Source organism: Neltuma alba, unplaced genomic scaffold (genome assembly GCF_004799145.2).
Source record: "Neltuma alba isolate B1F8T4 unplaced genomic scaffold, ASM479914v2 tig00011322_pilon, whole genome shotgun sequence".
Taxonomy (NCBI): Eukaryota; Viridiplantae; Streptophyta; class Magnoliopsida; order Fabales; family Fabaceae; genus Neltuma; species Neltuma alba.
In genome coordinates this window covers 225691-249931 of record NW_021636029.1, presented here as the reverse complement: position 1 = coordinate 249931, position 24241 = coordinate 225691, and the positions used below count along the sequence as shown (strand labels likewise).

General features: G+C 35.5%; 3 protein-coding genes across 6 annotated transcripts; 1 reads left to right on the top strand and 2 right to left on the bottom strand.

Annotated features, from left to right (window-relative positions):
- Nucleotides 1–6460: 6460 nt before the first annotated feature.
- LOC114711922 (transcription factor MYB8-like) lies at nucleotides 6461–7952 on the bottom strand. Its single transcript, XM_028896353.1, has 3 exons — nucleotides 7678–7952; nucleotides 7426–7555; nucleotides 6461–7314 (listed from the first exon to the last, which is right to left on the bottom strand). Exons 1-3 carry the CDS (start codon nucleotides 7808–7810, stop codon nucleotides 6645–6647), a joined length of 933 nt encoding a protein of 310 aa, XP_028752186.1. The 5' UTR covers nucleotides 7811–7952; the 3' UTR covers nucleotides 6461–6644.
- A 7088-nt stretch (nucleotides 7953–15040) lies between these two features.
- LOC114711924 (transcription factor MYB114-like) lies at nucleotides 15041–17627 on the top strand. The gene is made up of 3 exons (XM_028896355.1): nucleotides 15041–15283; nucleotides 15479–15608; nucleotides 17030–17627. The coding sequence occupies exons 1-3, from the start codon at nucleotides 15130–15132 to the stop codon at nucleotides 17373–17375; spliced, it is 630 nt and encodes a 209-aa protein (XP_028752188.1). The 5' UTR covers nucleotides 15041–15129; the 3' UTR covers nucleotides 17376–17627.
- Nucleotides 17628–19056: 1429 nt separating this feature from the next.
- Nucleotides 19057–22861, bottom strand: LOC114711929 (ubiquitin-like protein ATG12). Of its 4 annotated transcripts, none has more exons than XM_028896360.1 (6): nucleotides 22658–22861; nucleotides 22490–22583; nucleotides 20880–20948; nucleotides 20734–20796; nucleotides 19709–19765; nucleotides 19057–19394 (listed from the first exon to the last, which is right to left on the bottom strand). In XM_028896360.1, the coding sequence occupies exons 2-6, from the start codon at nucleotides 22568–22570 to the stop codon at nucleotides 19335–19337; spliced, it is 330 nt and encodes a 109-aa protein (XP_028752193.1). In that variant the 5' UTR covers nucleotides 22571–22583; nucleotides 22658–22861; the 3' UTR covers nucleotides 19057–19334. The 4 variants fall into 4 exon arrangements, with proteins under 4 accessions (XP_028752193.1, XP_028752191.1, XP_028752192.1 ...); XM_028896358.1 differs by having other exon boundaries at nucleotides 22490–22548; nucleotides 22658–22852; XM_028896359.1 differs by having other exon boundaries at nucleotides 19709–19762; nucleotides 22490–22548; nucleotides 22658–22852.
- Nucleotides 22862–24241: the final 1380 nt, after the last annotated feature.

The following is a 24241-nucleotide window of genomic DNA, read 5'->3' as shown; positions in this document are numbered from 1 at the left end:
TGTCTTTTTCGTGAAGTGTCTCATAGTTTCTCTGTCAGTTTCTTAACATGAGAACCAATTAGAATGTTAAATTTAATCCTGAATATACTTTAATTCACTTAGTCTTCTATATTTATCATTTTTCTTAAAACTAATATACCCAACTTATACTGATATGAAATCTAATATTGCATATAGGGATATTTTAGGGAGATTATGTTAATTTTTCATATTTAATTTTGACCAAAATTAATTAAGTAGCTAATAAAGAGAGCATTTCAAAAGTCTGTTGCGAGAGCTACATGTTCAAAACCGAACAAAACTCGATTGAAACAACCAAATTTAACTGAACAGAAATGAGTAGCGCAGGTTTAGTTTAGTTTTCACGATGTCACTTTTGTTCATTTTTCAATTCACTTTTATTAGTTTGAACCAGACGAATGCGCTCGAAATTATAATCTTCATATTTTCAGAATATTGATCAATTTTATTTTTGACTGAAACCGAACAGAACAAAAGTTTGGTAGAGTCCTAAGTACGTGAGGTGAAAGAAAAAGATAAATAATACTCCTCCGATCCTTAATATAAGACCCATTTAACTAGTTTGATTAGATTAAGGAAGTTAGGTAAGTTAGTTAATTATAAGAAAAGTGACATATTTTTCCTAAAACACCATAATCATTTTTCTTAATACATTCTCTCCCTCTTCTACTTGATTATGGTTGAGAGAGTATCTATAGGGGTAATTTAGAGAAAATTGATAAATATGAGAAATGGGTCTTATATTTAAGACCAAAACCAACTTAAGAATTGGGTCCTATATTAAGGACCAGAGGAGTAGTATCTACGCTCTCAAAATTATGTAATCTTATTCATCAAATCCATTTTGGTTGAAAGTTTGTTAAATTAGTTACTTATAATAAATACTACCTCTGGTCCTAATTATAAGAGCCAGTTGACTAATTTAAGGAGATTAAGGAAGTAAGTTGAGTTAGTTATTTGTCCTAACTAGGTGTTGTTTTTCCTAAAATATCCTTGCTAATCAAGTGTATTGACTAGAACTATCATTATTAGAATGACTACTTTGAAAAAAAAATATAAATATGAGAGACAAAATGGATTAGGGTCTTATATTTAGGACCAAAATAAAAATCAAATAGGCTTTTATATTAAGGACCAGAGGCAGTATTTGTTATCTTTCCTAAAATATCATTGCCAATCATATGTATTAGCTGAAATTACCATTTGATGAAACATTTAATATATATAACTAATATGAAGATTATCTTAGAAAAAATAGATAAATATGAGATACAAAGTAAATTAGGGTTTTATATTTAGGATCAAATTAAAAGTTAAATTAGCTTTTATATTAAAAACAGGAGGTAGTATATGTATAAATAAAACAGACTAAAACTGGAGTATATAGGTGCTTATAATTTTTATCACAACAATAATAAATTTAGAATTTATACTTGTGGAGACTCTTTTTGATTGATCAATCGATCGATCAAAAGCTCGTAGAATCTTAATTATTCTTAACAGAGCACAAGCATCGAAATAGTATGGAAGGAATGGTAAATTCACTGTTGCAATGAGGATGAATTACAATAGAGTATATAAAGACGTAGAGCACGTGATATACATGTGTGAAAGCAGAAAAACAATGTACATGTAGCCCTAATACACTATTCTGGAATTGGGCTTTGTATTGGATTGAGTCTTGAAGTAAGTTGGGCCAGAGTCTGTTCTAACAGCCCCCCTCAAGCTGAACGGCAGTGAGTGCACAGTGAGGCTTGATCTGAGTACTTCAAAATGACATTTATCCAGAGGCTTGGTAAAAATGTCCGCAAGTTGATTCTTGGAAGAGAGGAAGGCAATCTTTAGAGTTTTGGCAGCAACTCTTTCTTTGACAAAATGATAATCCAGTTCAATATGTTTAGTCCTGGAATGCATTACCAGATTTGCAGCCAAGTAGGTTGCTCCAAGATTATCACAACATAGTGTAGGAGCAAAGTGCAAAGGGATACCAAGTTCTTTGAGCAGAGTTTGAACCCAAATGAGATCACAAGTAGCAAGAGCAAGTGACTTGTATTCGGCTTCAGTAGACGAGCGTGCTACGCTTTGCTGTTTCTTGGAGCTCCACGAGATCAGATTAGGACCCAAAAAGACACAAAATCCACCTGTAGAACGTCGATCAATATGGCAACCAGCCCAATCAGCATCAGCAAAGGCAAACAAAGAAGTCAAAAAAGACTTTTTGAGAAATAGACCAAAGTGAAGAGTATGGCGCAAATAACGCAGGATACGCTTCACTGCCTTCCAATGAACATCTCGAGGGTTGTGAAGAAACTGACAGACCTTATTAACAGCATAGGATAAATCAGGCCTGGTGAAAGAAAGATACTGGAGACTACCAACCGTGCTTCGATACAAGGAAATATTAGTGAAAGGCTCACCATCAACTGCCGTGAGTTTGGTAGAGGGAGCCATGGGTGTGCTAACAGATTTACAGTTTAACATTTTGGTTTTCCTTAGCAAATCAATAATATACTTGTGTTGCGATAGAAACAAGCCTTGAGAAGTAAAATGAGCCTTAATACCAAGAAAATAATGCAAGAATCCAAGGTCCTTAACAGGAAAATAGCGGCCAAGTTGAGCAATCAAAGCAGTGATATTATCATTATGGGAGCCAATAATTAAAATGTCATAGACATATACTAACTATACACAAAATGAGAACCTGAAATTCTGGAGAAAAGAGACGTGTTCGATTTGGAAGGAACAAAGTCGAGATGAGTAAGACAAGAACTTAGTTGAGAAAACCATGCCCTTGGAGCTTGCTTAAGGCCGTAGATGGACTTATGAAGCTTACAAACATAGTCTAGAAATTGTGGATTTTTAAAGCCTGGAGGTTGAGTCATGTACACATCTTTGACCAGTGTACCGTGGAGAAAGGCATTCTGAATATCCAGTTGCCGCATAACCCATCCCTTTGACAGTGTAAGTGAGAGGAGAAGCCGTATAGTAACCGGCTTAATAACAGGGGAGAAGGTATCGGTGTAGTCAATACCTGGTGACTGATGAAATCCTTTGGCAACTAAACGAGCTTTGAACCAATCAAGAGAGCCATCTGAGTGAAATTTCTTACGGAAGACCCACTTGCAACCCACGATATTTTTGTTGGGTGGAGGAGGGACCAATGACCAGGTATTTGCAGAGGAGAGAGCTTGGAGCTCAGCTTCCATAGCAGAACGCCACTGTGGGTGACGAAGTGCAGAAGTAACAGATGAAGGTGTATCATCAGAAGTCGAGCCAAGAGAGATGTGATTTGATTTGGGTGGAGGCCAAGGGATCGTACCATCTGTGAACTGCTTTGGCCGAAGGCTGTGAGTCTGAGCACAAGTGAGCATGCGATGGGATGGTGCAGGCAGGCCAGGCGGCGAAGAGGGAGGAGAAAGAGACAGATCTGAGTGAGGTGAGAGAGAGGACGCTGAAGGACGAGGAACAGAACCTGCGACAGATAAAGGAGAAGAGGGCGGTGTGGTGACAGGGGAGGGAAAGCAGGCAGATGGGGAAGGAAGTGGATTGGGCCGTTGGGATATAAGAAACGGGCTGGAAGTGGGCATAGATGGGCTTGGTGGAGTGGGGTTATTATTATTATTATTATTGGCACTATTATTGTGAGGAGAAGGAGAGCCGGGAGAGATGATTGGGTTGGACTGATGAAAAGGTGGAGAAGAGGGCAGAAAGACAACAGAGGAAGGGGAAGAAATAAACGACACACAAGATTGGGTCTGAGGAAAATAAGACTCATCAAAAATCACATCCCTAGAGATGTAAGTCCGTCGAGTTTTAGGATCAAAGCAGAGGTAACCATGGTGATCAGTGGCATAACCAACAAAAATACACAAAGTCGATCTTGGTTCAAGCTTATTTTTAGCATATGGACGAAGATTAGGCCAGCATGCACATCCAAAGACTCTCAAAAAATTATAGTCAGGATTGTGTTGAAACAAAAGTTGATAAGGAGACTTAAAATGGAGGGACGCAGAGGGCAACCGATTAATGAGGTAGACTGCAGTCGCAAATGCATGAACCCGGAAACGTTGAGGTAAAGAAGCATGATGAAGAAGCGCTAATCCAAACTCAACAATGTGACGATGCTTGCATTCAACAGAACTGTTTTGGGCATGGGAGTACGGACAGGTGAGACGATGACCAATGCCTTGAGACTGAAGAATGTGATGTAAAGCTCTATATTCCCCTCCATTATCAGTTTGAACAAATTTTATTTTAGTGTTAAAGAGATTTTCAACATGACGTTAGAAGGAAACAAAGACTTGAGAAACATCTGCTTTGGTGCGTAAAGGATAAAACCAAGTGAATCTAGTAAAATCATCAACAAAAGATACATAGTAGCGATAACCTGAACAAGATAAAACAGGGGCAGGACCCCATACATCAATGAAAATTAAAAAGAGGGGATGAGGGGAACAATGGGAAGAAGGTGGATGTGGTAAAACATGACTTTTAGGAGTCCTACAAGCAAGACAGGAAGATGATAGAGACGAAAAACTAGGTAGAGAATATTTAGATAAAACACGCTGGACTATTCTTCGTGTAGGGTGACCAAGACGAGCATGCCACTGATCAGCAGAGGTTTTGATCCCAAAATTTGCTTGAGGAGTTGATGAAGAAATGGGATAGAGCAGTAGCTTAGTTGGACCTTGGAGTAGAATTTTCTTTGTGAAAAGATCCTTCAAAACAAAATGAGAAGAGTAAAACTCAAAATACACATAATTATCTAAGCAGAATTTAGAGACAGAAATTAAGTTTTTGGAAATGGTAGGGATATGCAAGAGATCAGAGAGAAGAAAAGTGCCATGACTGTTGGACGGTGTAGGCAAGGGAAGTAAGCCTGCTTTAGAATGTGCTATAGGTGCAGTAGAACCATTACTCATGCTAACTTGGTCGTATCCGTGATATGGAGCTGCTCCTAAGTTGAGTTGTGAGAGATCAGAGGTCATATGGTGTGTAGCTCCGGTGTCAAAGTATCAGTTACTATCTGGAACATGTGATAGGGAGGAGTGATGAGCCTCGGCCAGGGATGGTGGTGGAGGAGCCGGATAGGCATGGTTAAAACGATTGAAACAGGTGAGGACGGTATGACCATGTCTATGACATAAGTAGCAATAATTGTCAGAAGGAGTGGTGGAAGAAGAAAAAGCTGGAAAAGGTGAGAAAGTGGTCCTTCCCCTGCCACGTCCTGTACGACCACGTCCTCTGAAAAAACGGCCAGCACGTCCCCTTCCACGAAAAGTACCACGGAAAAAGGCATTTGAGGTTGCTGGTTGTCGACTCACAGCATTGGCAGAAATATCAACTGCCGAAGGAAGATGAATTGTGGTGAGACGAGCTTCATGGATGAGAAGGTAACTAAGGACCTCTTCTGGAGATAGCTTGTGAGTCTTGGTAGTTAAAGAGGCTACTATGGACTCAAAATCAGACCCTAGACCATTTAGTAAAATGAGGATGAAGTCCAGGTCATCCACTGGTCGTCCTGCAATGCTAAGAGATTCGGCCAAAAGTGTAGCTCGTTTGTAATACTTAGAGATTGACTCAGAGCCTTTCTTGAGAGAAGTGAGTTGATGATGGAGATGGAGTAATCGAGCTTGAGATTTCTGTGCAAACAGTGTTTCTAAAGCAGCCCACATGGACCTAGCGGTTTTATTTTTAATAACTTGACCGATCAAAGGTTCAGTCAAGGAGGAAATGAGAACTGAAAGAACATACTGGTCTTTAGAGAACCAAACAGTGTATTCGGGATTAGTGACACCTGTATCAAGAAGCTATGGAGGAGGGGGAGCTGAGCCATCAATGTGAGAGAACAGTTGTTGGCCATATAGGTAGGGAATCATTTGGGCTTTCCATATAGTATAGTTATCAATGGTAAGTTTTGATAGAAATGAAGTGAAACGGTGAAGAAGAGGCAGAAGCTAAGGTAGGAGATGAAAGAAGAGACAAAGAGGTGGATTGAGAAGAAGGAGAGAACGTCGAGCTTACAGAGGGAGTTGTGGATTCAAACATGATTTAAAAAAAGAAAACATTGTGCGAAAATCAAGGAGAGGAAGAGCAGGGAAGCGGCGACTGCTCTGATACCATAACAGAGCACAAGCATCGAAACAGCATGGAAGGAATGGTAAATTCACTGTTGCAATGAGGGTGAATTACAATAGAGTATATAAAGACGTAGAGCACGTGATATACATGTGTGAAAGCAGAAAAACAATGTACACGTAGCCCTAATACACTATTCTGGAATTGGGCTTTGTATTAGACTGAGTCTTGAAGTAAGTTGGGCCAGAGTATTCTCAATATATTTGTTTAGACTATTTGAATTTAAATTGTCAGATCACACATATACTAAGCTAGCGCTCACATTGAGAATTCAATTGACAGGAAGAAAAATTCCCATTATCAGAAAGAAAAACAAATGTTATTTATGAGCACACATGGCTACCTAATAACCATAACAGAAATGGAATAATTTATAGTTTGAGATTTCCCACATCGAGCTATAATTTCAACGTCAATATAATAATACAAGATCGAAATCTTTGTGCAGTGAAACATCCCAGAAGTAATTACAACTAGTATACGCTTTAGAAGATTTCAAAGCCAATCGAATTCATCGTCTCCATCAGAGCCGACATTGATTGGAAATCCTCAGGACTATGCAATATGGAATCATCGGAAACATTATTCAAGCAGGTTTCATTATTAGAAATCGTCGGAGGAGACAAATGATAATAACAACCTTGTTCATCACTGGTGCTGGCGGCGCTACTGTCTGCTTCTTCCACAGCCACAACTTTATTCTCAAAACAAGATGGTTCTGGTATGTCCGTATTCAGAAGATCTGAAAATACACCCTCGTCGATCTCAAAATCCACCATGAAATCCAACAGGTTGTTTGTGACGATTCCCTCGGAATCCACGAAAGGTGGAGCGTCCATTGTTTCCTCATCATCGCAGGTAACGTTCGTGTGATTACGAGGTTGGAGTTCTTGGCTAAGTATCACATTGGTGCACCTTGTTGCTTTGGGTGGAATCGGGCATGGAGCAGCCGTTTTTTGTGGGGGTTTTATGTCAAACTCTGGATCCGGGTCGGAGTCTTGCCCGGCTAAACTCGAGGAGCCGGGTTCAACGCCATTTGAGGTAGTGAAGAATTTTGAGTTACCATTTTGAAGCCTCTTTCCGATGTTGGTGTTCCAATAATTCTTTATCTCATTGTCTGTTCGTCCCGGCAGTCTTCCAGCTATCAAAGACCACCTACGTACGTATAAAACACATAATTCATTGTTAATAACGTTAAATACGGACTAAATTAAGATGATCGAAGGAACAGATATATACTTGAAGCAGAGAGATAAAAAAAATTACCTATTTCCAAGAAGAGTGTGAAGCCTGATAATGAGATCCTCTTCGTCATCAGTAATATTTCCTCGTTTGATATCAGGTCTTAGATAATTTAACCATCTCAGCCTACAACTCTTCCCACATCTCTTCAGACCTGCATATATCATTGTGTGTGTTTGTGTGTATCAGTGATTCAGAATATATATAAATATAAAAAAGCTATACATATACATATAAATATACATATACATATATATATATATATAAATGGCTAACCTGCTCTTTTGGGAAGGTGTCGCCATTTGCCTTCACCATGAATCTTGATGTATTCAGTCAGAATCTTGTCTTCAGCAGCAGTCCAAGCTCCTCTATTCAAACCTTCCTTTGCACAGCAAGGCTTCCTTCCCATCTTCTCTTTTTCTTCTGTTCTGTAAATTGAATAAGGACAGATCTGAGAGAGCAAAGGAAGATGCTATATACCTTCAATAATTTGCCAACTTTTTGCTTCGTGATCACTACTTTTTGATCCTCTCTGTATTATATATTAATTATTCATTTAAATCTGTATGCATGTTATATGAAATTATAAACGTGCTCATAAGGGAGCTAGAGCTTTAAATTATTGAAAACTTAGAAGTTCGCAAATGTCTACTACCGTCAATTGTTAGCGGTCCCCCTTGAAGGTCTCTGTCTGGTGATATGGACACGCAATTTATTTAATTAAAATTTTCAAAGAATCCAAAAGACATCTGTTTGTAGTTTGCAAGTGCCGCATGGGGAGCTGGGGACCATCCATCAGCTGCCTGAGTCCTCTCAGCAGACCCCTTTTTTTGGTTGTCGTTTAGTGTTCACTACACACACACATATATTTGACCCTCGTGTTTACTATACATTCACCGATTTCGAAAATTTTAATTATCATAAATTAAAGGTAAAAATATATATTGAATCTTTTAGCTCTATACAAAGTGTTAGTTTAGTTTTTAACTTTAAAAAGCATTTTTTTAATCTTTTAATTCTAAAATTGTTAGACTTAAATAATAATTTTTCGTAACAAGATTATTTTACAAATTAAATTATATTTAAGAATATTTTATCAATATTTTAAATCCCTATATCATTTTTTTATTAACAGTTTTATAGTCAAAGTACTAAAAAATATATTTTTAAAAGTTAAGAGACTAAATATAATTAAAACCATATATAAAGTGAAAATACTAATAAAATTATATATAACTTGAATCGACCGCAACAAGTAGTAAACATTTAAACATGATTATTGATAATGTGATCAGGTTATGATTACGAAGCCTTGCATAACCTGATGACATTATTAATTTTCATTTATTCATTTAAAAGTCAGTTAAATTGATATATTAAGTAGTACCGATAATATCTTTTCTTAATGACTGATCAGTTTTTAATTATTAGAGCAAGCTCTTCCCCAAAAAAAAAAAGATTTTGGATTCTAAGAAACCTTTCTAATTATCTCTAAGAAGAGTCTAAAGGAATGTACATGTTTGATAGATGACATAACTTGGTGTTTCAGACACAACTGAATTTCCATATGTATTGTCCTTCGTATTATTGTCAGTGCCTAGCTATATATATATATATATATATATATATATATGAAAGGAAGTGGGAAATTGAAATTCTAACTCACACACACGCAGAGTCAAACGCGGACGCTATATTCCAATCGCATAATTTACTTCGAAATCATGTAATTAATCATTTATCATGTTGTGTGTGTGTGTGTGTATTATAAGATGACTAACCCAACGGCCCTTCTAAAGCCATGCAACGCGGTATCTTATCCCTTCCATCTAACGTTCCTCAAAAGTTAGCTGAATATTGCTTATATATAAATGTGTGTATATATAAATAGCTTGAGTGTTGAGTTGTTCAATGAACTTCGTAAACATGTTTATTAACGAAGTTCACGTGTTCATACTAAGAAAAAAGAAGAAGAAAAACGAAAGGGACATTCATTTAATTAATACGATTTACACCTTTAAATCGTATTGGGAAAAAAACTAACGACTCAAAAATGACCCATGAGTCCCACATTAGTCGGGTTACTTTGGAAAAGAGGCAGCCCTGGGCTCGTTGCATGTTTCTCCTGGATGGTCTTATTAGTATTGTAATTCTGAGACTTGTTACAGATATATACCTTTATATATATAAAGTTACAGTAGCCTCTGCTTCCGATTTATAGTGTTTATAACAGATTGAGAAGTCATTACCAATATGAAACAAGAAATTATTAATATTGTGAGCCGTTTAATTTGAACGGTACTATGTATATGGTTATCACGAGAGGTTTGGGAGATTGATTCCCAATTCAAGAACCAAACAAGGAACAAGCCAAACTACGTACAGAAGTGGAGTCTGCGGTTGCATGATACTGAGCTTTAATGTGGGAGCAAGTGACAGATTGATTGTTTTTGTCGTGCCTATTAGAGACGAATCATCAAGAAATATGCAGTTGTCTACCACGTGTAAGTGGGATCACAAGCCCAATTGGCATTGGAGTAGGCCCACGAAACGAGAGAACATGTGTAGAGAAATAAAGATCAGAGAGCAGTTATATACCTTTCACACGCCATAATTAAAAACCGACCAACTATATCTGGGGATCGGACAACTAGATAATATCTGAATGAGTCATTGCTCTACTTCATATTGATCTTATAATGCCCAAAAGGCTCCCAAAATTGAGTGCTAATGGGACGTCTCTTGTTGGCGAAGACTTTCCTAGCTACAACTAATGTGTGTATGTAAAATCAAAAATTGAACAACCATATAATATCTGTCAAATGTATTAATTATAATATCAAAATAAATTCTATTTAACTATGGAAATCCAACTCATCAGACTTCTTCATGACGTTGATGATCACTAAAGACATGAATATGAGGCAAATAAATTAAAGATAGTTACGAGACAAGCACTAAAACCGTAAAGTCGCTAGTTGGGAAGACAAGCCTTCAAATCTGTGTAGTTCTTAGAGGGTTGGACAATAAAAAATTGATACTTTTTTAGTTCTAAATATAAGACTCATTTTATAGTATAATTTCTATTTCGGACCGGAGGAGTACTATGTAAGATTGGATGAGGTTACACAGAGAAAACTGACCAAAAAGAGCAAGAGGAAAGCAGGAGGTAAATGAGTGTGCATTGCCCATTTCTTTGTCAACCCCGATGCTTAGCGTTCAAAACATATGAAAAGGCTCTCCTCTTGAGTATAAATGGATTACAATATCAATTTATGAAACATGAATAAGAAATTATATTACCTCTATGATTGAGAAAACAATGCCTTGTGGTGCCACAGCAAGATCCGCTAATGCCGTGGATTGCTCTCCTGTTTCCAATCTTCCGTATAGCTGTTTGTTTCATCACACAGCCCCGGTTTGCAATTTTCAGCATAATCAGCCGTTTCTACTAATCTCAGAACCACTCCAAAAAAAAACAAAAAGATTTTGCCCCACTTCTTTATTCTTCGATTTTGATGGTGATGTTTGGCTAAAACATTGTTTTTGTTGGAATCCTTCATATTATATTGTTCATGATCTCCTGTGATTACAAGAAATCTTCTGTCACTGCTGATTGATTCTCTAACTTTTGCAGGAATCTTTTTGTACAAATCAAACGTGGTAAAAAATGGCAACCCCACCCATACACGTACACATGTGCACGATAATGCTTGAAATATGCAAAATGTAAAGCAGAATAATCAAATAAACTTACATTAGATGGAAACAAAAATAGCCAAAACATAGAAATCCACCAAATTAAAGAACAAGATGGAGGAGGAGGAACTAAAAGGAATTAGAGAAATCACTGGAATACGAAGGATCACATATGCAATTCTCATCTCAAATCTTAAAATCTCTTAAAAGTTTGTGTAAAAAAAAATTAGGCGTTTCATATTTTTTATTACTTAATATTTTAATGAGTACATTTTGAAATAAAAAATAAACAGGTACTTGATAAACATTAAAACATAAACTTAAGTTAAAACTTCATCAATTTTTTTTAAAAGATTCAAATTTCATTTGAATGATAAAAAATAAAATTCTTAGTAACCCAAAATTTGAGGGGACAGTGGGCAAATTGAAAGACAAGGAGATAGGTATATGTGAGGGGGGTGGGTTCACGGGCAGCCCCGAAGATGGAAGGTGACAGACTGATAGGGAGTTATGAGCCATATATGCACAGGTGGTTTTTGGATTTTATTCATCTTGGCTGTTTTTTCCTGCGTGCTTCCCCTAACGGCTTAATTAGTTGATCTTCCCAAAATTGAAAATTGACGTCTCACTTGTTTATGCACTTCAAAATCTCTCCAATTTTATACTACCTCCAATTGTAAAAACTGTATAATTTTACTGCTAGTTATTTATAATAAATAAATATTATTACTAACAAAATAAAAGATAAACGAGTATTATTTTTGCTAGAATATCTTTGTTAATTATGTATATTAGAATGAAAACCATTTAGCATGTGTGTTCATCATGGGGACCACTTTGAGAAAAAAAAATATATGAAAAAAAGTGAATTAGAATATTATATTTAGAATCAAATTGAATCTCTAACTATTTCTTATATTCAAGACCAGAAATAGTAGATATGTACACATATCATGAAAAAATAAATAAATATATAGACGACAAAATGAATTAGAGTTTTATATTTATAGCCAAATTGAACCTCTAACTAAATCTTATATTTAAAATTGGAGACAATATATACGTGTATACGTATCATTTTATCCATCTACCACTCTTAACTGCTATTAAAGTATTCAAACATATTAAATACAATATATAGAAATAATACTACAACAATAATGTTTAATATGCACGAGGTACAGTTTGTTAAAAAGGAAAATAAGAAAACATTTGTCTAAATTAGTACTTTAATTTTTTCTAACTATCATTTGATTTGGTAATCCCTAACTAACTAAGCAACCTCCTTTAATTAATGAATTTTTATTTAAGGTAATTTTAAATTTTGCAAGAATTAATTAGACGTAGTTAGTTTTTTAATTTACGCATGATTATTGTTAGCATGGGTTATAAAAAGGAATGGAGGGATTAGTTTTACGAATTACAAATATCTTAAAAACTCAAAATATTTTATCAAATTTTTTGTACCATTTTGCATTTCCAAATTTCAGACCCTCATAATAAATAATAATACTCATTAATTTGCATGGATTAATTAGCGATATGAAATTTCTCTATATATAATGCATATATATATAAAGGCATTATACACAAAATAAATAATAACTTATGTTACATGTGGATTTTCTTCCAGACATGGGTTTTTTTTTTTTTTTTGGTTTCCTTCCACTTCATATCATTTTAGATATACACAATACTAATTCTTTCTCTCTGTTTTTTTCCCCATTCTATAATCAATCTATATTGAAGTAGAAGTTAGGCAATAAGAACAAGGATTACTATAGACTCCTCAAAAAGAGAAACAGAAAGAAGTGCGCCTATCTTCGTCGTGCACTCATCGAACGCTTCCTCCAATGTATTCTCCTTCGTCTTCTTGTTTTGCTTTTCAAATTTATTCTCCGGTTACTTCATAGATGCTTCTATGAAAGAATATTCTCTCATGGCAAAAAAAAAAAAAAAAACTTATTGCACTATTGTATTATATTCGATCCTTCATTTCATTTTAATACTTTTTATGTATAGCACATGCAAAAAGTACACAACGACATTCCTACCTACAAGGTGACTCATTGATATTATATCACAAAACGTTATACATCCTCCAATCTACCTTATATTCAGTTCATTTCACTAACCATTTCTTTTTCAAGTTTTTATACATTAAATCTGAGAACTTGGTAACATAAATTGTTACCAATCAGTTTCTTAAATTTCTTTTAAAATTTTTAACTCACAAAGTCATTGGGTTGATGAATATTTGGTAACATAGAAGAGACAAACAAGAATTGATGAGCTGATACTATTGCAGGTGTATACAGTATTTTTTTTTCCCGATGAAGAGATAGCATAGGACAAACTACCCTATGCCTGCAAGTGCCAGGTGTATACAGTATTTGATATATGGACACAGATCGTTTTTCTAGCTGAAGAATATGAGAAGTCCCAAACACTAACATTTACCAGGCAAGGTTTTGTCTTTCTGGTGGGGACAATTCGTATACTTTATTATATATATGTATATATATTTATATAAATCAAGAGGGCAGATGAGGCCATATTCCTGAAAATAATACGTACGGCCTCAAATTAAATACCTATCCCCACAAGATTCCCCAGGATAGCATCATCTTTGGATTATATAATAATTACACTTAACATTTGGACAAACATAAAGCCAATGCCCAATTGTTTGTATGAAAAATGTGCTTAGAGTAACTGATTGAAAACGAGGAGGGAGAAATCAATTCATCGTCTTCACAATGTCAAATAAAAATGCCTACATTTCTACTTCATGTTTGTTCATCTCCAATCAATTTTTATTTTAATATTGCTCACATTTACCCCATATATTGAACTTTCTCTCGTAAACTTGGTGGTAGTTGCAAAAAATTTGGTGAGAATGTGACCGAGTTCTTTAAGGAGGGGAAACAAAGACAATATATAAAACGGTTAAAGTATAAATTTACCTTGAAAGTTTACACTTAGTAGCATTGGGTATCCAGAAGTTTTTGAGTGCAAATTTGTCCTAAAAATTTAATATGGTTTCTGACAAGTATTATTGAAACAATATTAACAGATAACTAATGATCACTGAGCCACTCGAGAATAATTCAGATAATAACGACGAAGGGAGGATTCAAATGCTCCTGATGAATTAGAAAAGGATAATGATCAATGAATTTTCATCTATTTTTGGATATTATATTATTTTTAAAGTTTTTTCAATTTCAATTTTAATTTGCTTTGGATGCTATTTGAGTAGCTTTCAATAATTTTAATTTTAACCCTGAAGTATTTTTCTCAAGTGTATCTAGTATTGGGGTGTATCTAACATCCCGAAATATTTTTTTAAAATGCGTCTAATATCTTGAAGTTTTTTTTTGCCTCGGCATTGAATGCACCAAAAAATATTTTTCAGTGCTGGACACATCTAAAAAAAATACTGAGGTATTAGAGGCACACAAAAATACTTCACGGTGTTAGACACACTTAAAAAAATACTTTAAGATGCTGCTTTAATATATTGGATATATCTAAAAAAATATTTTAGGATGATAAATGCGACTTAACCGTGGTATATGTACCTTAACCCTATCGTGTATGTCTGACGGCCAAGAAAATGTCAGCCGATATGGGGTCAGAAGATATGCCTAGTCTGAAATCCCAGTCAGTTCATTTTTAAAAAAATAATTCATCTTGTTTGATAATTTTGATCACTAAAATTTAAAATGAATTACACGGACATTTTAACGACACATTTTATTTTAGTAAAAGCCTCCCGCAACTAACCATCTATTGCTCAATCATATACACGTCTATACATAACTGTCAGCTGAGAACCTCTTCTACACTGGGAGCAAGTCATAGTCGTCTTAGATATATATATATATATAGAGAGAGAGAGACACACACACACACAGAGCAATTTTAACTTCAAAAATACAACAAAGCCGTCCCGGGGCTCAAGAAAAAGTCTGTCTCGTTATTCTCTTTCTTATCTCTTCCCGAAAAGCTCCGAAGGAAAAAGCAATGGCTTCTGAGACTGATGGTTGTACTAAGAGGAAAGTGAAGGCAGCTGAATCCATGAGCAAAGCACCTTGGACACCTGAAGAAGATAGGAAGCTTGCTGAGGTTACTGCGGTTTATGGGGCAAAAAGGTGGAAGTCCATTGCAGTCAAAGCAGGTATATAGGTGTATATATATATCGATTGTTTGCTAGTGATTATACGTATAAAAGAACTAATTATCGATTTTTAGTTAAGACGATTGGTACCAAAAGATTCTAATGTGGAGCCAAGTGAAGTTTTGGTTTTTCAGTAAAAAGTTGATGATAGAGACAATAATATAATGATGAAGAAGGTTTTTGGTTTTTACGTAGGCCTCAATCGTTGCGGAAAGAGTTGTAGGTTAAGGTGGATGAATTATCTCAGGCCAAATATCAAGCGGGGAAACATATCAGACGAAGAAGAGGATTTGATAATTCGGCTTCACAAACTCCTCGGAAATAGGTCAGTGCATTACCTAATTATATCTATAATTTACGAATCGTTATCATTAATAATATCATAAAACTTGTTCTCATATGTACTCCTTACGAGAAATGGAGCCCACGCCGTCTTTTAACTTTGAGTTAATATACACATAAACGTATTTTTCACATGCACTGCACGAAGTATAAGAAAAATGAATTCGTGCTCATGTTTTTTGAGTACTATTGCATCTCGATACTAATATGTCGGTATTAATGATGATATTTTGTTGATTTGAATGGGTACAAAATACTACCTCCCGTCTTTAATATAAGAATTAGCTGGAAATCTAATCTAATCCTAGATATAAGATTTTAATTCACTTAGTCCCATATATTTATTTATCTATTTTGCCCATCTAAGGAATCTTTATGGTAATTGCAGGAATTATTTCAAAACATATGATTGACAATAAAATTTTAGGAAGAGAAGCACTCACTTACTACAGATAACTAACTTTTTTAATATTTACAAATTAATTATCTAGCTCTTATATTAAATATAAGAGGTAGTATAAAATTAGAAAATAAATGGGAAAATGGAAGAAGAGATATTGGCAAGCAATTACAGGGCGCGGAGCTGTACATGGACCCAATAAATAGTACGTGGCCTTCTTTTTATCCACAAGCTATGTAAACCACGGATTTAAGATTGACCTTATATAGCCCCCCCCCCCCAAAAAAAAAAGCGCACACGATTCTTTGATGTCTAATAATTAATTAGTGAATCATCCTAAAATTTTAAATTTGTGTAAACAATTGTCGTTAATTGTCTAGGCTGCTTATATAAATGAAAAAACGTATGTTAGGAGGTTTACACAAATGTGACCTAATTAAGTTTAAATAGATTGGGGGTATTTAGATAGAAACCAAACTATGGTTTCAGAAGTATTGTTACGGTTTATGAAGTAAATATGTGAAGGAATTTGTCTCGTTTTGCGGAAAAGTGCTTCTGAAATCATGGTTTGGGTGTTGTCAAACACCCCCATATGTACGTATCTAACTTAGCTGGGGTTTAAGAGAGTTATTTGAAATAAATAAAGGCTTAAAGGGATATATGTGCTGTCACTAAGGTGTAACTCTATTAATGAAATAACGGACTAATAATCAACAATTGGGAAATGCTTTGCAAAAACTGACAAGTTTAAGCAAAATTAATTGTCAGGATTTAACAATTAACTAAGGGACTCATTTGCACAAATGGAGTATCTTGGACATTCCAAACTTTCCAACTAAACTCTTCAAATTTGTCAAAGCCTTTAACATGACACACATGGTATTGTATATTGAGCCTCTACTCAATTTCTTCATACATTATATATAACAGCCTTTGGTGAGAAGTATTAATAAAATGATGATACCCGAGTTTTCACTTGAAAGCGATTAAATGTTACGTTGTAGGTGGGCTTTGATCGCCAGGAGACTTCCAGGTCGAACAGATAATGAGATAAAGAACTACTGGAATTCTCATTTGAGCAAGAAGCTTAAGCAGAGGGAGAAGCACCCAAGTGGGAGTTCATCCAGAGAAGAGAACCAAAAGATGGTCGTAGAACAGAAGATTCCTGAAGAAGCTAAGCTAATTAGAGAACAGGTTTCCCCTCAGGAAGCTGTAGACTCGTCATCAAAACCCAAGTTTGATATTGATGGGGTCTTTGATTTCTCAGAAGAAGGTCCCTTGAATCTGGAGTGGGTTAGCCGGTTCCTTGAACTCGATGATAAAACCTTGGGACTCTTTTCACAATACTAAACGTAAATGGTAGTCATAAGGTGAACATGATATTATTCTGTAAGCTTATGGAAGCATCCTTTTGTGTTATTCATTATTGCATCACCTGTCTGAATATTAGGAGTCTGACTCTTGTTACAAATTGTGAAGATAATATTACCTCCGATCCTAATTATAAGACATCATTTGTAGTCTACAATTATGATCGGAGGTAGTATTAATTATGCAAGTTCAATTGTGGAAGCATGGTATGGATGATTTGTGTGTGTTTTGTTTTGGGGCTAGAACAAGTTAACTTTTTTTGTTTCTTTTGGGTATTAAAAGAATGTGACAAAGATATATTATTAAAAAAGAGGGAAGACTGGAAGAAAAGATAGAAAGATAGAAAGGAGATGAGAATACACATAGCGGACAAAGGTTAGCCTAGAAGAAAGTGATGGGCCCCCTATAATTAAATAATCCAAAATAAATAAGTGTCGGGTTACATCATTCAAAGAGGCAGGATAAGACTCTGGGTTATGGTGATGGACAAGTGGGAAATCCATTAGCATGTGCATAAGATATATGTGTGTGTGTGTGTGTGAATCGTTCAGAATGATGAATAAGGATTGAAATTAAAATTAAAAAAATATTCAAATAGTATTTAGTATGATAAATTATTTGTCACATACGATTGGCTAAGTCTATATATGTGGAATGAGAGAATATTGAAGGGACGCAGTATTTTCCAATCCCACCTCTATGAGTTTATGTAATCCCATAAAACAAGCAATAACTCATAGAAGATATTCTTTTAATTATTTTTTCAATCATAATATCAATCCTTACCTTTCATTCTCAATCTTCCTACCAAGTGGAACCTTAATTATTTATTCTATCCCATTTGTCATGCTCTCTGGTCACATTTTCATGTTTTTTTTTATATTTATTGCTTTTAAGTAATTTCAATTAATTATTCGTTATAGGCGCAATAATTATTTGAAGCTAAGGGAAAATATGTATTTCTTAATAACTATGATATTTAATACCATCAAGTGATATTCTTCTATTTCCCCCCGCTTTTTGGGCCAGATTGTCGTTCCTGCTTCACCCTTCACACAATGCATTGCTTTTACACCGGGACTCTGAATTTGTAAGATCACTCCTATCAACGTGAAACAATGGTGGCCGTCATTAAGTCAATTAATGAAGGACCATTAACACTTGAGACATTCCTTCCAGCGAAGATGCCCTGAATGAATGCTCAGCCTTCCTGCATTTGCATTTTCTGCATTCTCTATCATCTTCCGTTGTTGGAATAAAATTTACAAAATTTAGCAGGCTTCTCACTTCCGCCTACCAACTCGCAACTTCATTGCCTTCTTTCTTTTCAGGGAGGCATCGTGTAGGAAACCAATAACTAATGAATATGCAAATATGTAAGAGGTAAATCCCATTAACTACTCATAATCTCATAATTATATGGTATGTACTTGGAATCTCTGTCTACTAATGAATCCATCTTCCATAAGAAGTGGATTTAAAAAGCTCTGATCAAGTTGCTACCTACAAGAGCTAAAAGCATTCAATGGTTGATAACTTAAGATGTACAGCCGTCCTTACTCTTTATGCTTAAGTTTTCACAAGACTGCTTATTTTCCCTGGATGCTAGTCATTAGAATATGGATCTCTGCACTTTTCATGCAGAAAGAAAACCAGAATTAGTCTCTGCATCAGGTAGAAGTCTTGCTCATCACCAATAAATCAGCAGCCATTAACTTATTTTTGTATGGGAAACGAATCATTGGTGATAATTTCTACTTTCTACAAGGGACTGTCCCAGTTAACAAAGTCCTGGTTGAAACTGTTGATAAGCACGATAATGACTAAAAGATGAATTATAGATTAGCACTCCAACATTTTAAGCGTTGGACTCCCAAACCCAAAAATTAAATCAAACGTTATGTACTTCAGTTACAAATCAGCAGTCACTATTGAGAACTAGCCCCATGCCATGGAACAAGCGTAGTTAACCACCAATTTGCCATCGATCCCAAAATTCTGGACAACATGGAGAGCAACGTGAGAAATCATAACATAAAAGATGCAATATGATAGTGAACTAGAAAACTAGCACTTGAAACACTTGCCCATTTTATGATAAGATAAATAACGATAGCACTGGTAGATTAGCTTGTGAAACAATAGAAAACAAAATTAGTTCTTTCTTCTTCTTCCTCTTTTCTAAATTTTGTTTTTCTTTGCGCCCAAATGCACTCTGACTTGAGAATTGATTTGGGCATGAATTAAAGCATGTGATCCCAACGTCACGGAATTTCTTCCTAACTCCATCATTTAGGTATTCATAATCTTACCGTGTCCCTGACCTCTCGCTTTTCCAAGGATGAAATGTAACGGGTTCCAACCCCCTGCTACAACCAAAATATACAATCGCGACATGACGGAGGTTGTAGAGGAGCAAAACAAGGTAGTCATGATGAAGAGGTAAGTGGAGCAGTTAAAGAGGTGTTGACATAAGTATATAAAAGGGGAGAAAGGCTGAGGAGTAAGGAGAGGAAAAGTTATTCAGTCAAGCCTTAGAGGAGAGAGCCAACCTCTCAAGACTTGGCAAACTTGTTATGGTTTGAGGATTTAGCTCTGTATTGCTGCGCTTGGGCATGTGTTTCTGTAGTAAAATACTTTAGTTCTTTTATTCATCTTACTTGCCGGTGTTCAGAGTCTGTAATCCATTTTTGCACTTGTGTCATTTGTAGTACCTTTGCCGTTCAATGTCCTATAGCAATGGTATATCAGTAGCCTTTTCATAATCTTGTCCTTTGTTGCTATGTTTCTGCTCTTTCTAGGCGTAACAGGGCTGTTGGGTTCAATCTTGCAAGCTGTTATAGTGCAATGTTTTTTCAGTGAAATAGTAAAACTTAAGTTTCATCATTTGGTTTGATCTCTGTTCATATTGTTCTGAGTTCAGTTAGAGAATTTACTAGTTCTTAACAAAATGTGAAGTGAATGTCCGGAAATGTCTGGTGCATTTTTGGGGGAAAAAATCAGACTGACCGCTAGAGGTTAAAGCATGTCAGCGTAATTTCTTATTCTCAATGAGTAGTCGTAACATACTAGGAGCAATGTCATTTCTCTACTTTCTAAGCATGAAGCAATGATGATAAAATCTAAATCAAACATTATCAGAATCTTATGCATTCTACTGCACACACATGAACCGAGTTACAACCTCTCCACCAATTCTGTTCTAACAAGGATGGAGAAATTATTATCATCGAATGAAATAATTCACTTCCAAAAATAGTGTCAGAAATAAGAATAATTAATCACAATAAAGATTATCATTGAAAATTAAAAATAAAAGGAGTCATTAACATCTTACATTATACAAATCAATAACTGATTCATCTGGGTTTGGTGAGAAAGCACTATTTACGTATACAAACTGCACAGCCATGAAATAAAATTCAGTATTCATTTGTGGAGTATTTGACAATCAACGTGGTAATAGGTACAGTGATCGTTTACCAATGTCTCCCTGTGGAGTTGCCGGCGAAGAAAGTCTATCACCTTAGCAAATTTATCAGTCCCAGGAATCTGCCATATCAGCAGTATGTAAAATTCTTATTTTTCAGGAATTCATTATCATAGTACACGAAAAAAGGCTTCACAACAAAATTTACAAGCATTCACAAAAAAAAAATCAATTTCAGATATTCCAAAATGGGTTAATTCAATTAATTCATTGTTGACTAGACTTTGAAAACATAATCATACACCTTGAACTTTTTCGTTTTTCGTAACATCAGGAAAGTTTAAAGCCTGAACCTCTACCTAGCCAACCCACCCTTGCCGTCTGAGTAAGGCTTAGGTGTTCCGTAACCCTGTTTTTCATTCAAGAGAAACTGTTTTATTCCGTCTAGAATCAAAGACTGCAAATCCATATAGATAATAGGCATGAAATTATAAATTCAAAGAGCGACTCATTCCATTCCCTTTCCCTGATATCAGGATGAGAATTGGAGCATGAGAAATCATTCAAGCTACATGCCCCGCTAACTCTTCACATATTTAATAATGTCTGCACCCTCTAAAGATAGATCATGGACTACAACTTCACCCAATTAGAAGTCCCTATCCATTTAGGTCATCATAGCAGAATTCAGTAATTCACCAGTTCACTTTTGGAGTATCCCTATCCATATTAGAAGCCCAAGTGAAAGCAAATCTAGCTCCAGTTATATAACTGAAACTGCTTCTTTCTTCATTATTCTATCCATTAATAGCTCTCCAGGTAATATGCTCACTGTGATGATTGTGGGAAACAGAACAACTGCAGCTCAGCAATCATGATACCTTCTTGGTCTCATGAGCACCACACAATGTTGATTCCTACAACAGTTTCTTAAACTTTTTGTTTCCATTCCTAGTCCAATAATGCGTACGTTGATCCTGGGTGGCTTGGGCTGTTTGATGCAAATCACGGACCAAATGAAAAAGAAAAGCCTAAACTTTATGACTGAAACTTCTTTCATTCATAAACACACCAAAAATGACACCGACAGACTCAAAAGCTCAAGTGAGTCAATATTTAGTTGGATGAGATCCCGAACCAAACTACATCGTCATTCAGTTAACAACTTTACGCTCAAAGGATTGAACCCAATTATCATTTGACCTAAATTACATCAATTGTTTCAGGGGAAACCTTGCTTCGACTATCCATGATAAAAGCTACTTACTTTAGTTTAGATCTATCTTGATCCCCGACAGGGAATGCATGGCCCTATTAGTTGAATCAACTTTATGATTTGGAACAAACTGTTGGAAACTACAATAAGCACCTTTCTTACTAGTTTAGGTACCAAATAATGCAGAGTGTATTCAGAGGAGACCCACAAAAAGGAGAAAAAAAATTTTCTGTCAAATGTAAAATATGACCACATATAATTTTCCCGCATCACTTTTCCAATTAAATTCTACAACAATCATGTTGTCATTAAAAAATTAAACTATATTTTTAAAAAAGAGGGGAACTTTGAGGGTTCAACTACAAACGCCACAGGAAAATTAGCAATTTGACTGAAAAATTAGACAACCACTATAAGAAGTAGAAGTCCAACTCCATCGATAAATACCTTGAATTTCGCTTGCTTGAGTATAGGAGCATCACCGGTGGCTCTCAGATGGACAACCACTGCACCAAGATTAAAGCCCATATTCCAAAACCGTCTGAATAATCCATAGTACAGTTTAATGCGGACATGAAATAGAATCGAATTGTTGATTCATCTGTTGAGACTCACCTTTGCGAACGGAACTTGGTGAATCAGTAGCCATGGCCTTATGAAATCAAGGACCCGCACAGAAATCGAAAACTTACTCCCCGATCGGATCTTCCCCTCTATTTCCCGACCGGCCTTCTCCGGCCGAAAAAACGTAATTTTCCTCAGTATTGAACAAGATACGGCCAGAGTCTGGGCAACCAGAAAAAACAAGATACGGCCAGAGGGGAAAGCAGGCGCACAAAGCAAGATGCAAGAAGCGTGCGTAAATGTTTTGGTCCTCTTGGGCCTTAGCCGTCATGTTTTTGTTTTTTTAAATTTTTGGCCCTCATTACCTCTCTGATGTAAGAATTGATTGATTAATTTAAATAGATTAGAAAAATTTATTAAGTTAGTTAGTTATAATAAATAGATATTGTTTTTCTTAAAATATTCTTACTAATCAAGTGTATTAATTTTAATATTTGATGAAACATTTAATATATGCAACTACTACAAAAACTTTCTTGAAGAAAAATAAATAAATATGAGAGATAAAATGGATTTAGATCTTATATTTAAAATCAAATTAAAACTCAAATTAGCTTTTATACTAAGAATAGAGGATAGTATAAATGATAAGAGCCTTGAATTCAGACTCCCCACCACTTACTTTTAAGTGATGAATACAATCTGTTAATGAATCCTCCTAAATTGCACAAAACCAGTTTTAACAACAAAAAATGGTCAACCATATATCTTCATACAAAACCAACATAGTTTCTCAAATAATTGTCAACCAAGTCCTCATTCAGATGTAGTTAAGAGTCATCTACAACGGTTGCTTGACCATGTCCAGCATCATTAACAAACGGATTATATTGGTTCCAAGGTTCTGAACAACTACAGGCACAATCTCCTTGTTTTGTTTCAATTCCTCAGTCAAATTAGATATTGTTTCCTGCATCCTTCACCATAGATATAGTTGGAACTCTGCTTCCCAATCCTATATGTGCGTTCTTTTTCTCATTCTTTCCACCAACAAACTGAAAAAAAGATGGCTACAATATATAATGTAGACGAGATGTCACCTTCAAAATCCACTTCTTTAACATATCTGATCGGGCTCATCCCTTCCTCCCTTTATGAAATTCTTCTTGAAAAGCAGTCCATATATATTTAGCCAATGGTCTGAACCCAAGACTTTAAGCTTTAATTTCTTAAGTACAGTAATTTATACACAAATATATCGTCTATTCATATATTGACAGCCATGCATGTCTTCAGCTTTCTTAGATATCCAAGCATCCTTTTTCTTACAATGTTGCATTTGCCCTAAAGAGTTCAAAACTAGTAGGCTGCCTATTCGAATCTTTATGCTGCAAACAAATCAATCAGAACTATTTTAGATAATTTGAAAGACATTTCTTTGAACAAATTACCATTCTTTTTTCATACTCTGATGTGAAGACAGAACCTACAGGCCACCAGGGCGGAGTGAGCACTAAGATCAGGGTTTCTGTTTTAGCCATTTCGTTCATGTAGGAAAATGGGCCAGTCCACCCTTGGTGGATTGGGCCCAAGCCCATTAACTTTGGGGCTCTAATGCGAATAACATAACCTGTG

What these genes read in the sequence shown, in the direction of transcription:
- LOC114711924 (XM_028896355.1), top strand. Translation starts at nt 15,130, where the DNA reads ATGGCTTCTGAGACTGATGGTTGTACTAAGAGGAAAGTGAAGGCAGCT. An exon ending in GTCCATTGCAGTCAAAGCAG is followed by an intron (nt 15,284 to 15,478) that starts GTATATAGGTGT and finishes GTTTTTACGTAG; the next exon opens with GCCTCAATCGTTGCGGAAAG. An exon ending in CACAAACTCCTCGGAAATAG is followed by an intron (nt 15,609 to 17,029) that starts GTCAGTGCATTA and finishes GTTACGTTGTAG; the next exon opens with GTGGGCTTTGATCGCCAGGA.
- LOC114711929 (XM_028896358.1), bottom strand. Translation starts at nt 22,691, where the DNA reads ATGGCTACTGATTCACCAAGTTCCGTTCGCAAAG. An exon ending in TCAAGCAAGCGAAATTCAAG is followed by an intron (nt 20,949 to 22,489) that starts GTATTTATCGAT and finishes CTGATATGGCAG; the next exon opens with ATTCCTGGGACTGATAAATT. An exon ending in CAGTTATTGATTTGTATAAT is followed by an intron (nt 19,766 to 20,733) that starts GTAAGATGTTAA and finishes TTTTGGTTGTAG; the next exon opens with CAGGGGGTTGGAACCCGTTA.
- LOC114711922 (XM_028896353.1), bottom strand. Translation starts at nt 7,810, where the DNA reads ATGGGAAGGAAGCCTTGCTGTGCAAAGGAAGGTTTGAATAGAGGAGCT. An exon ending in ACACCTTCCCAAAAGAGCAG is followed by an intron (nt 7,556 to 7,677) that starts GTTAGCCATTTA and finishes TGATATATGCAG; the next exon opens with GTCTGAAGAGATGTGGGAAG. An exon ending in CACACTCTTCTTGGAAATAG is followed by an intron (nt 7,315 to 7,425) that starts GTAATTTTTTTT and finishes ATACGTACGTAG; the next exon opens with GTGGTCTTTGATAGCTGGAA.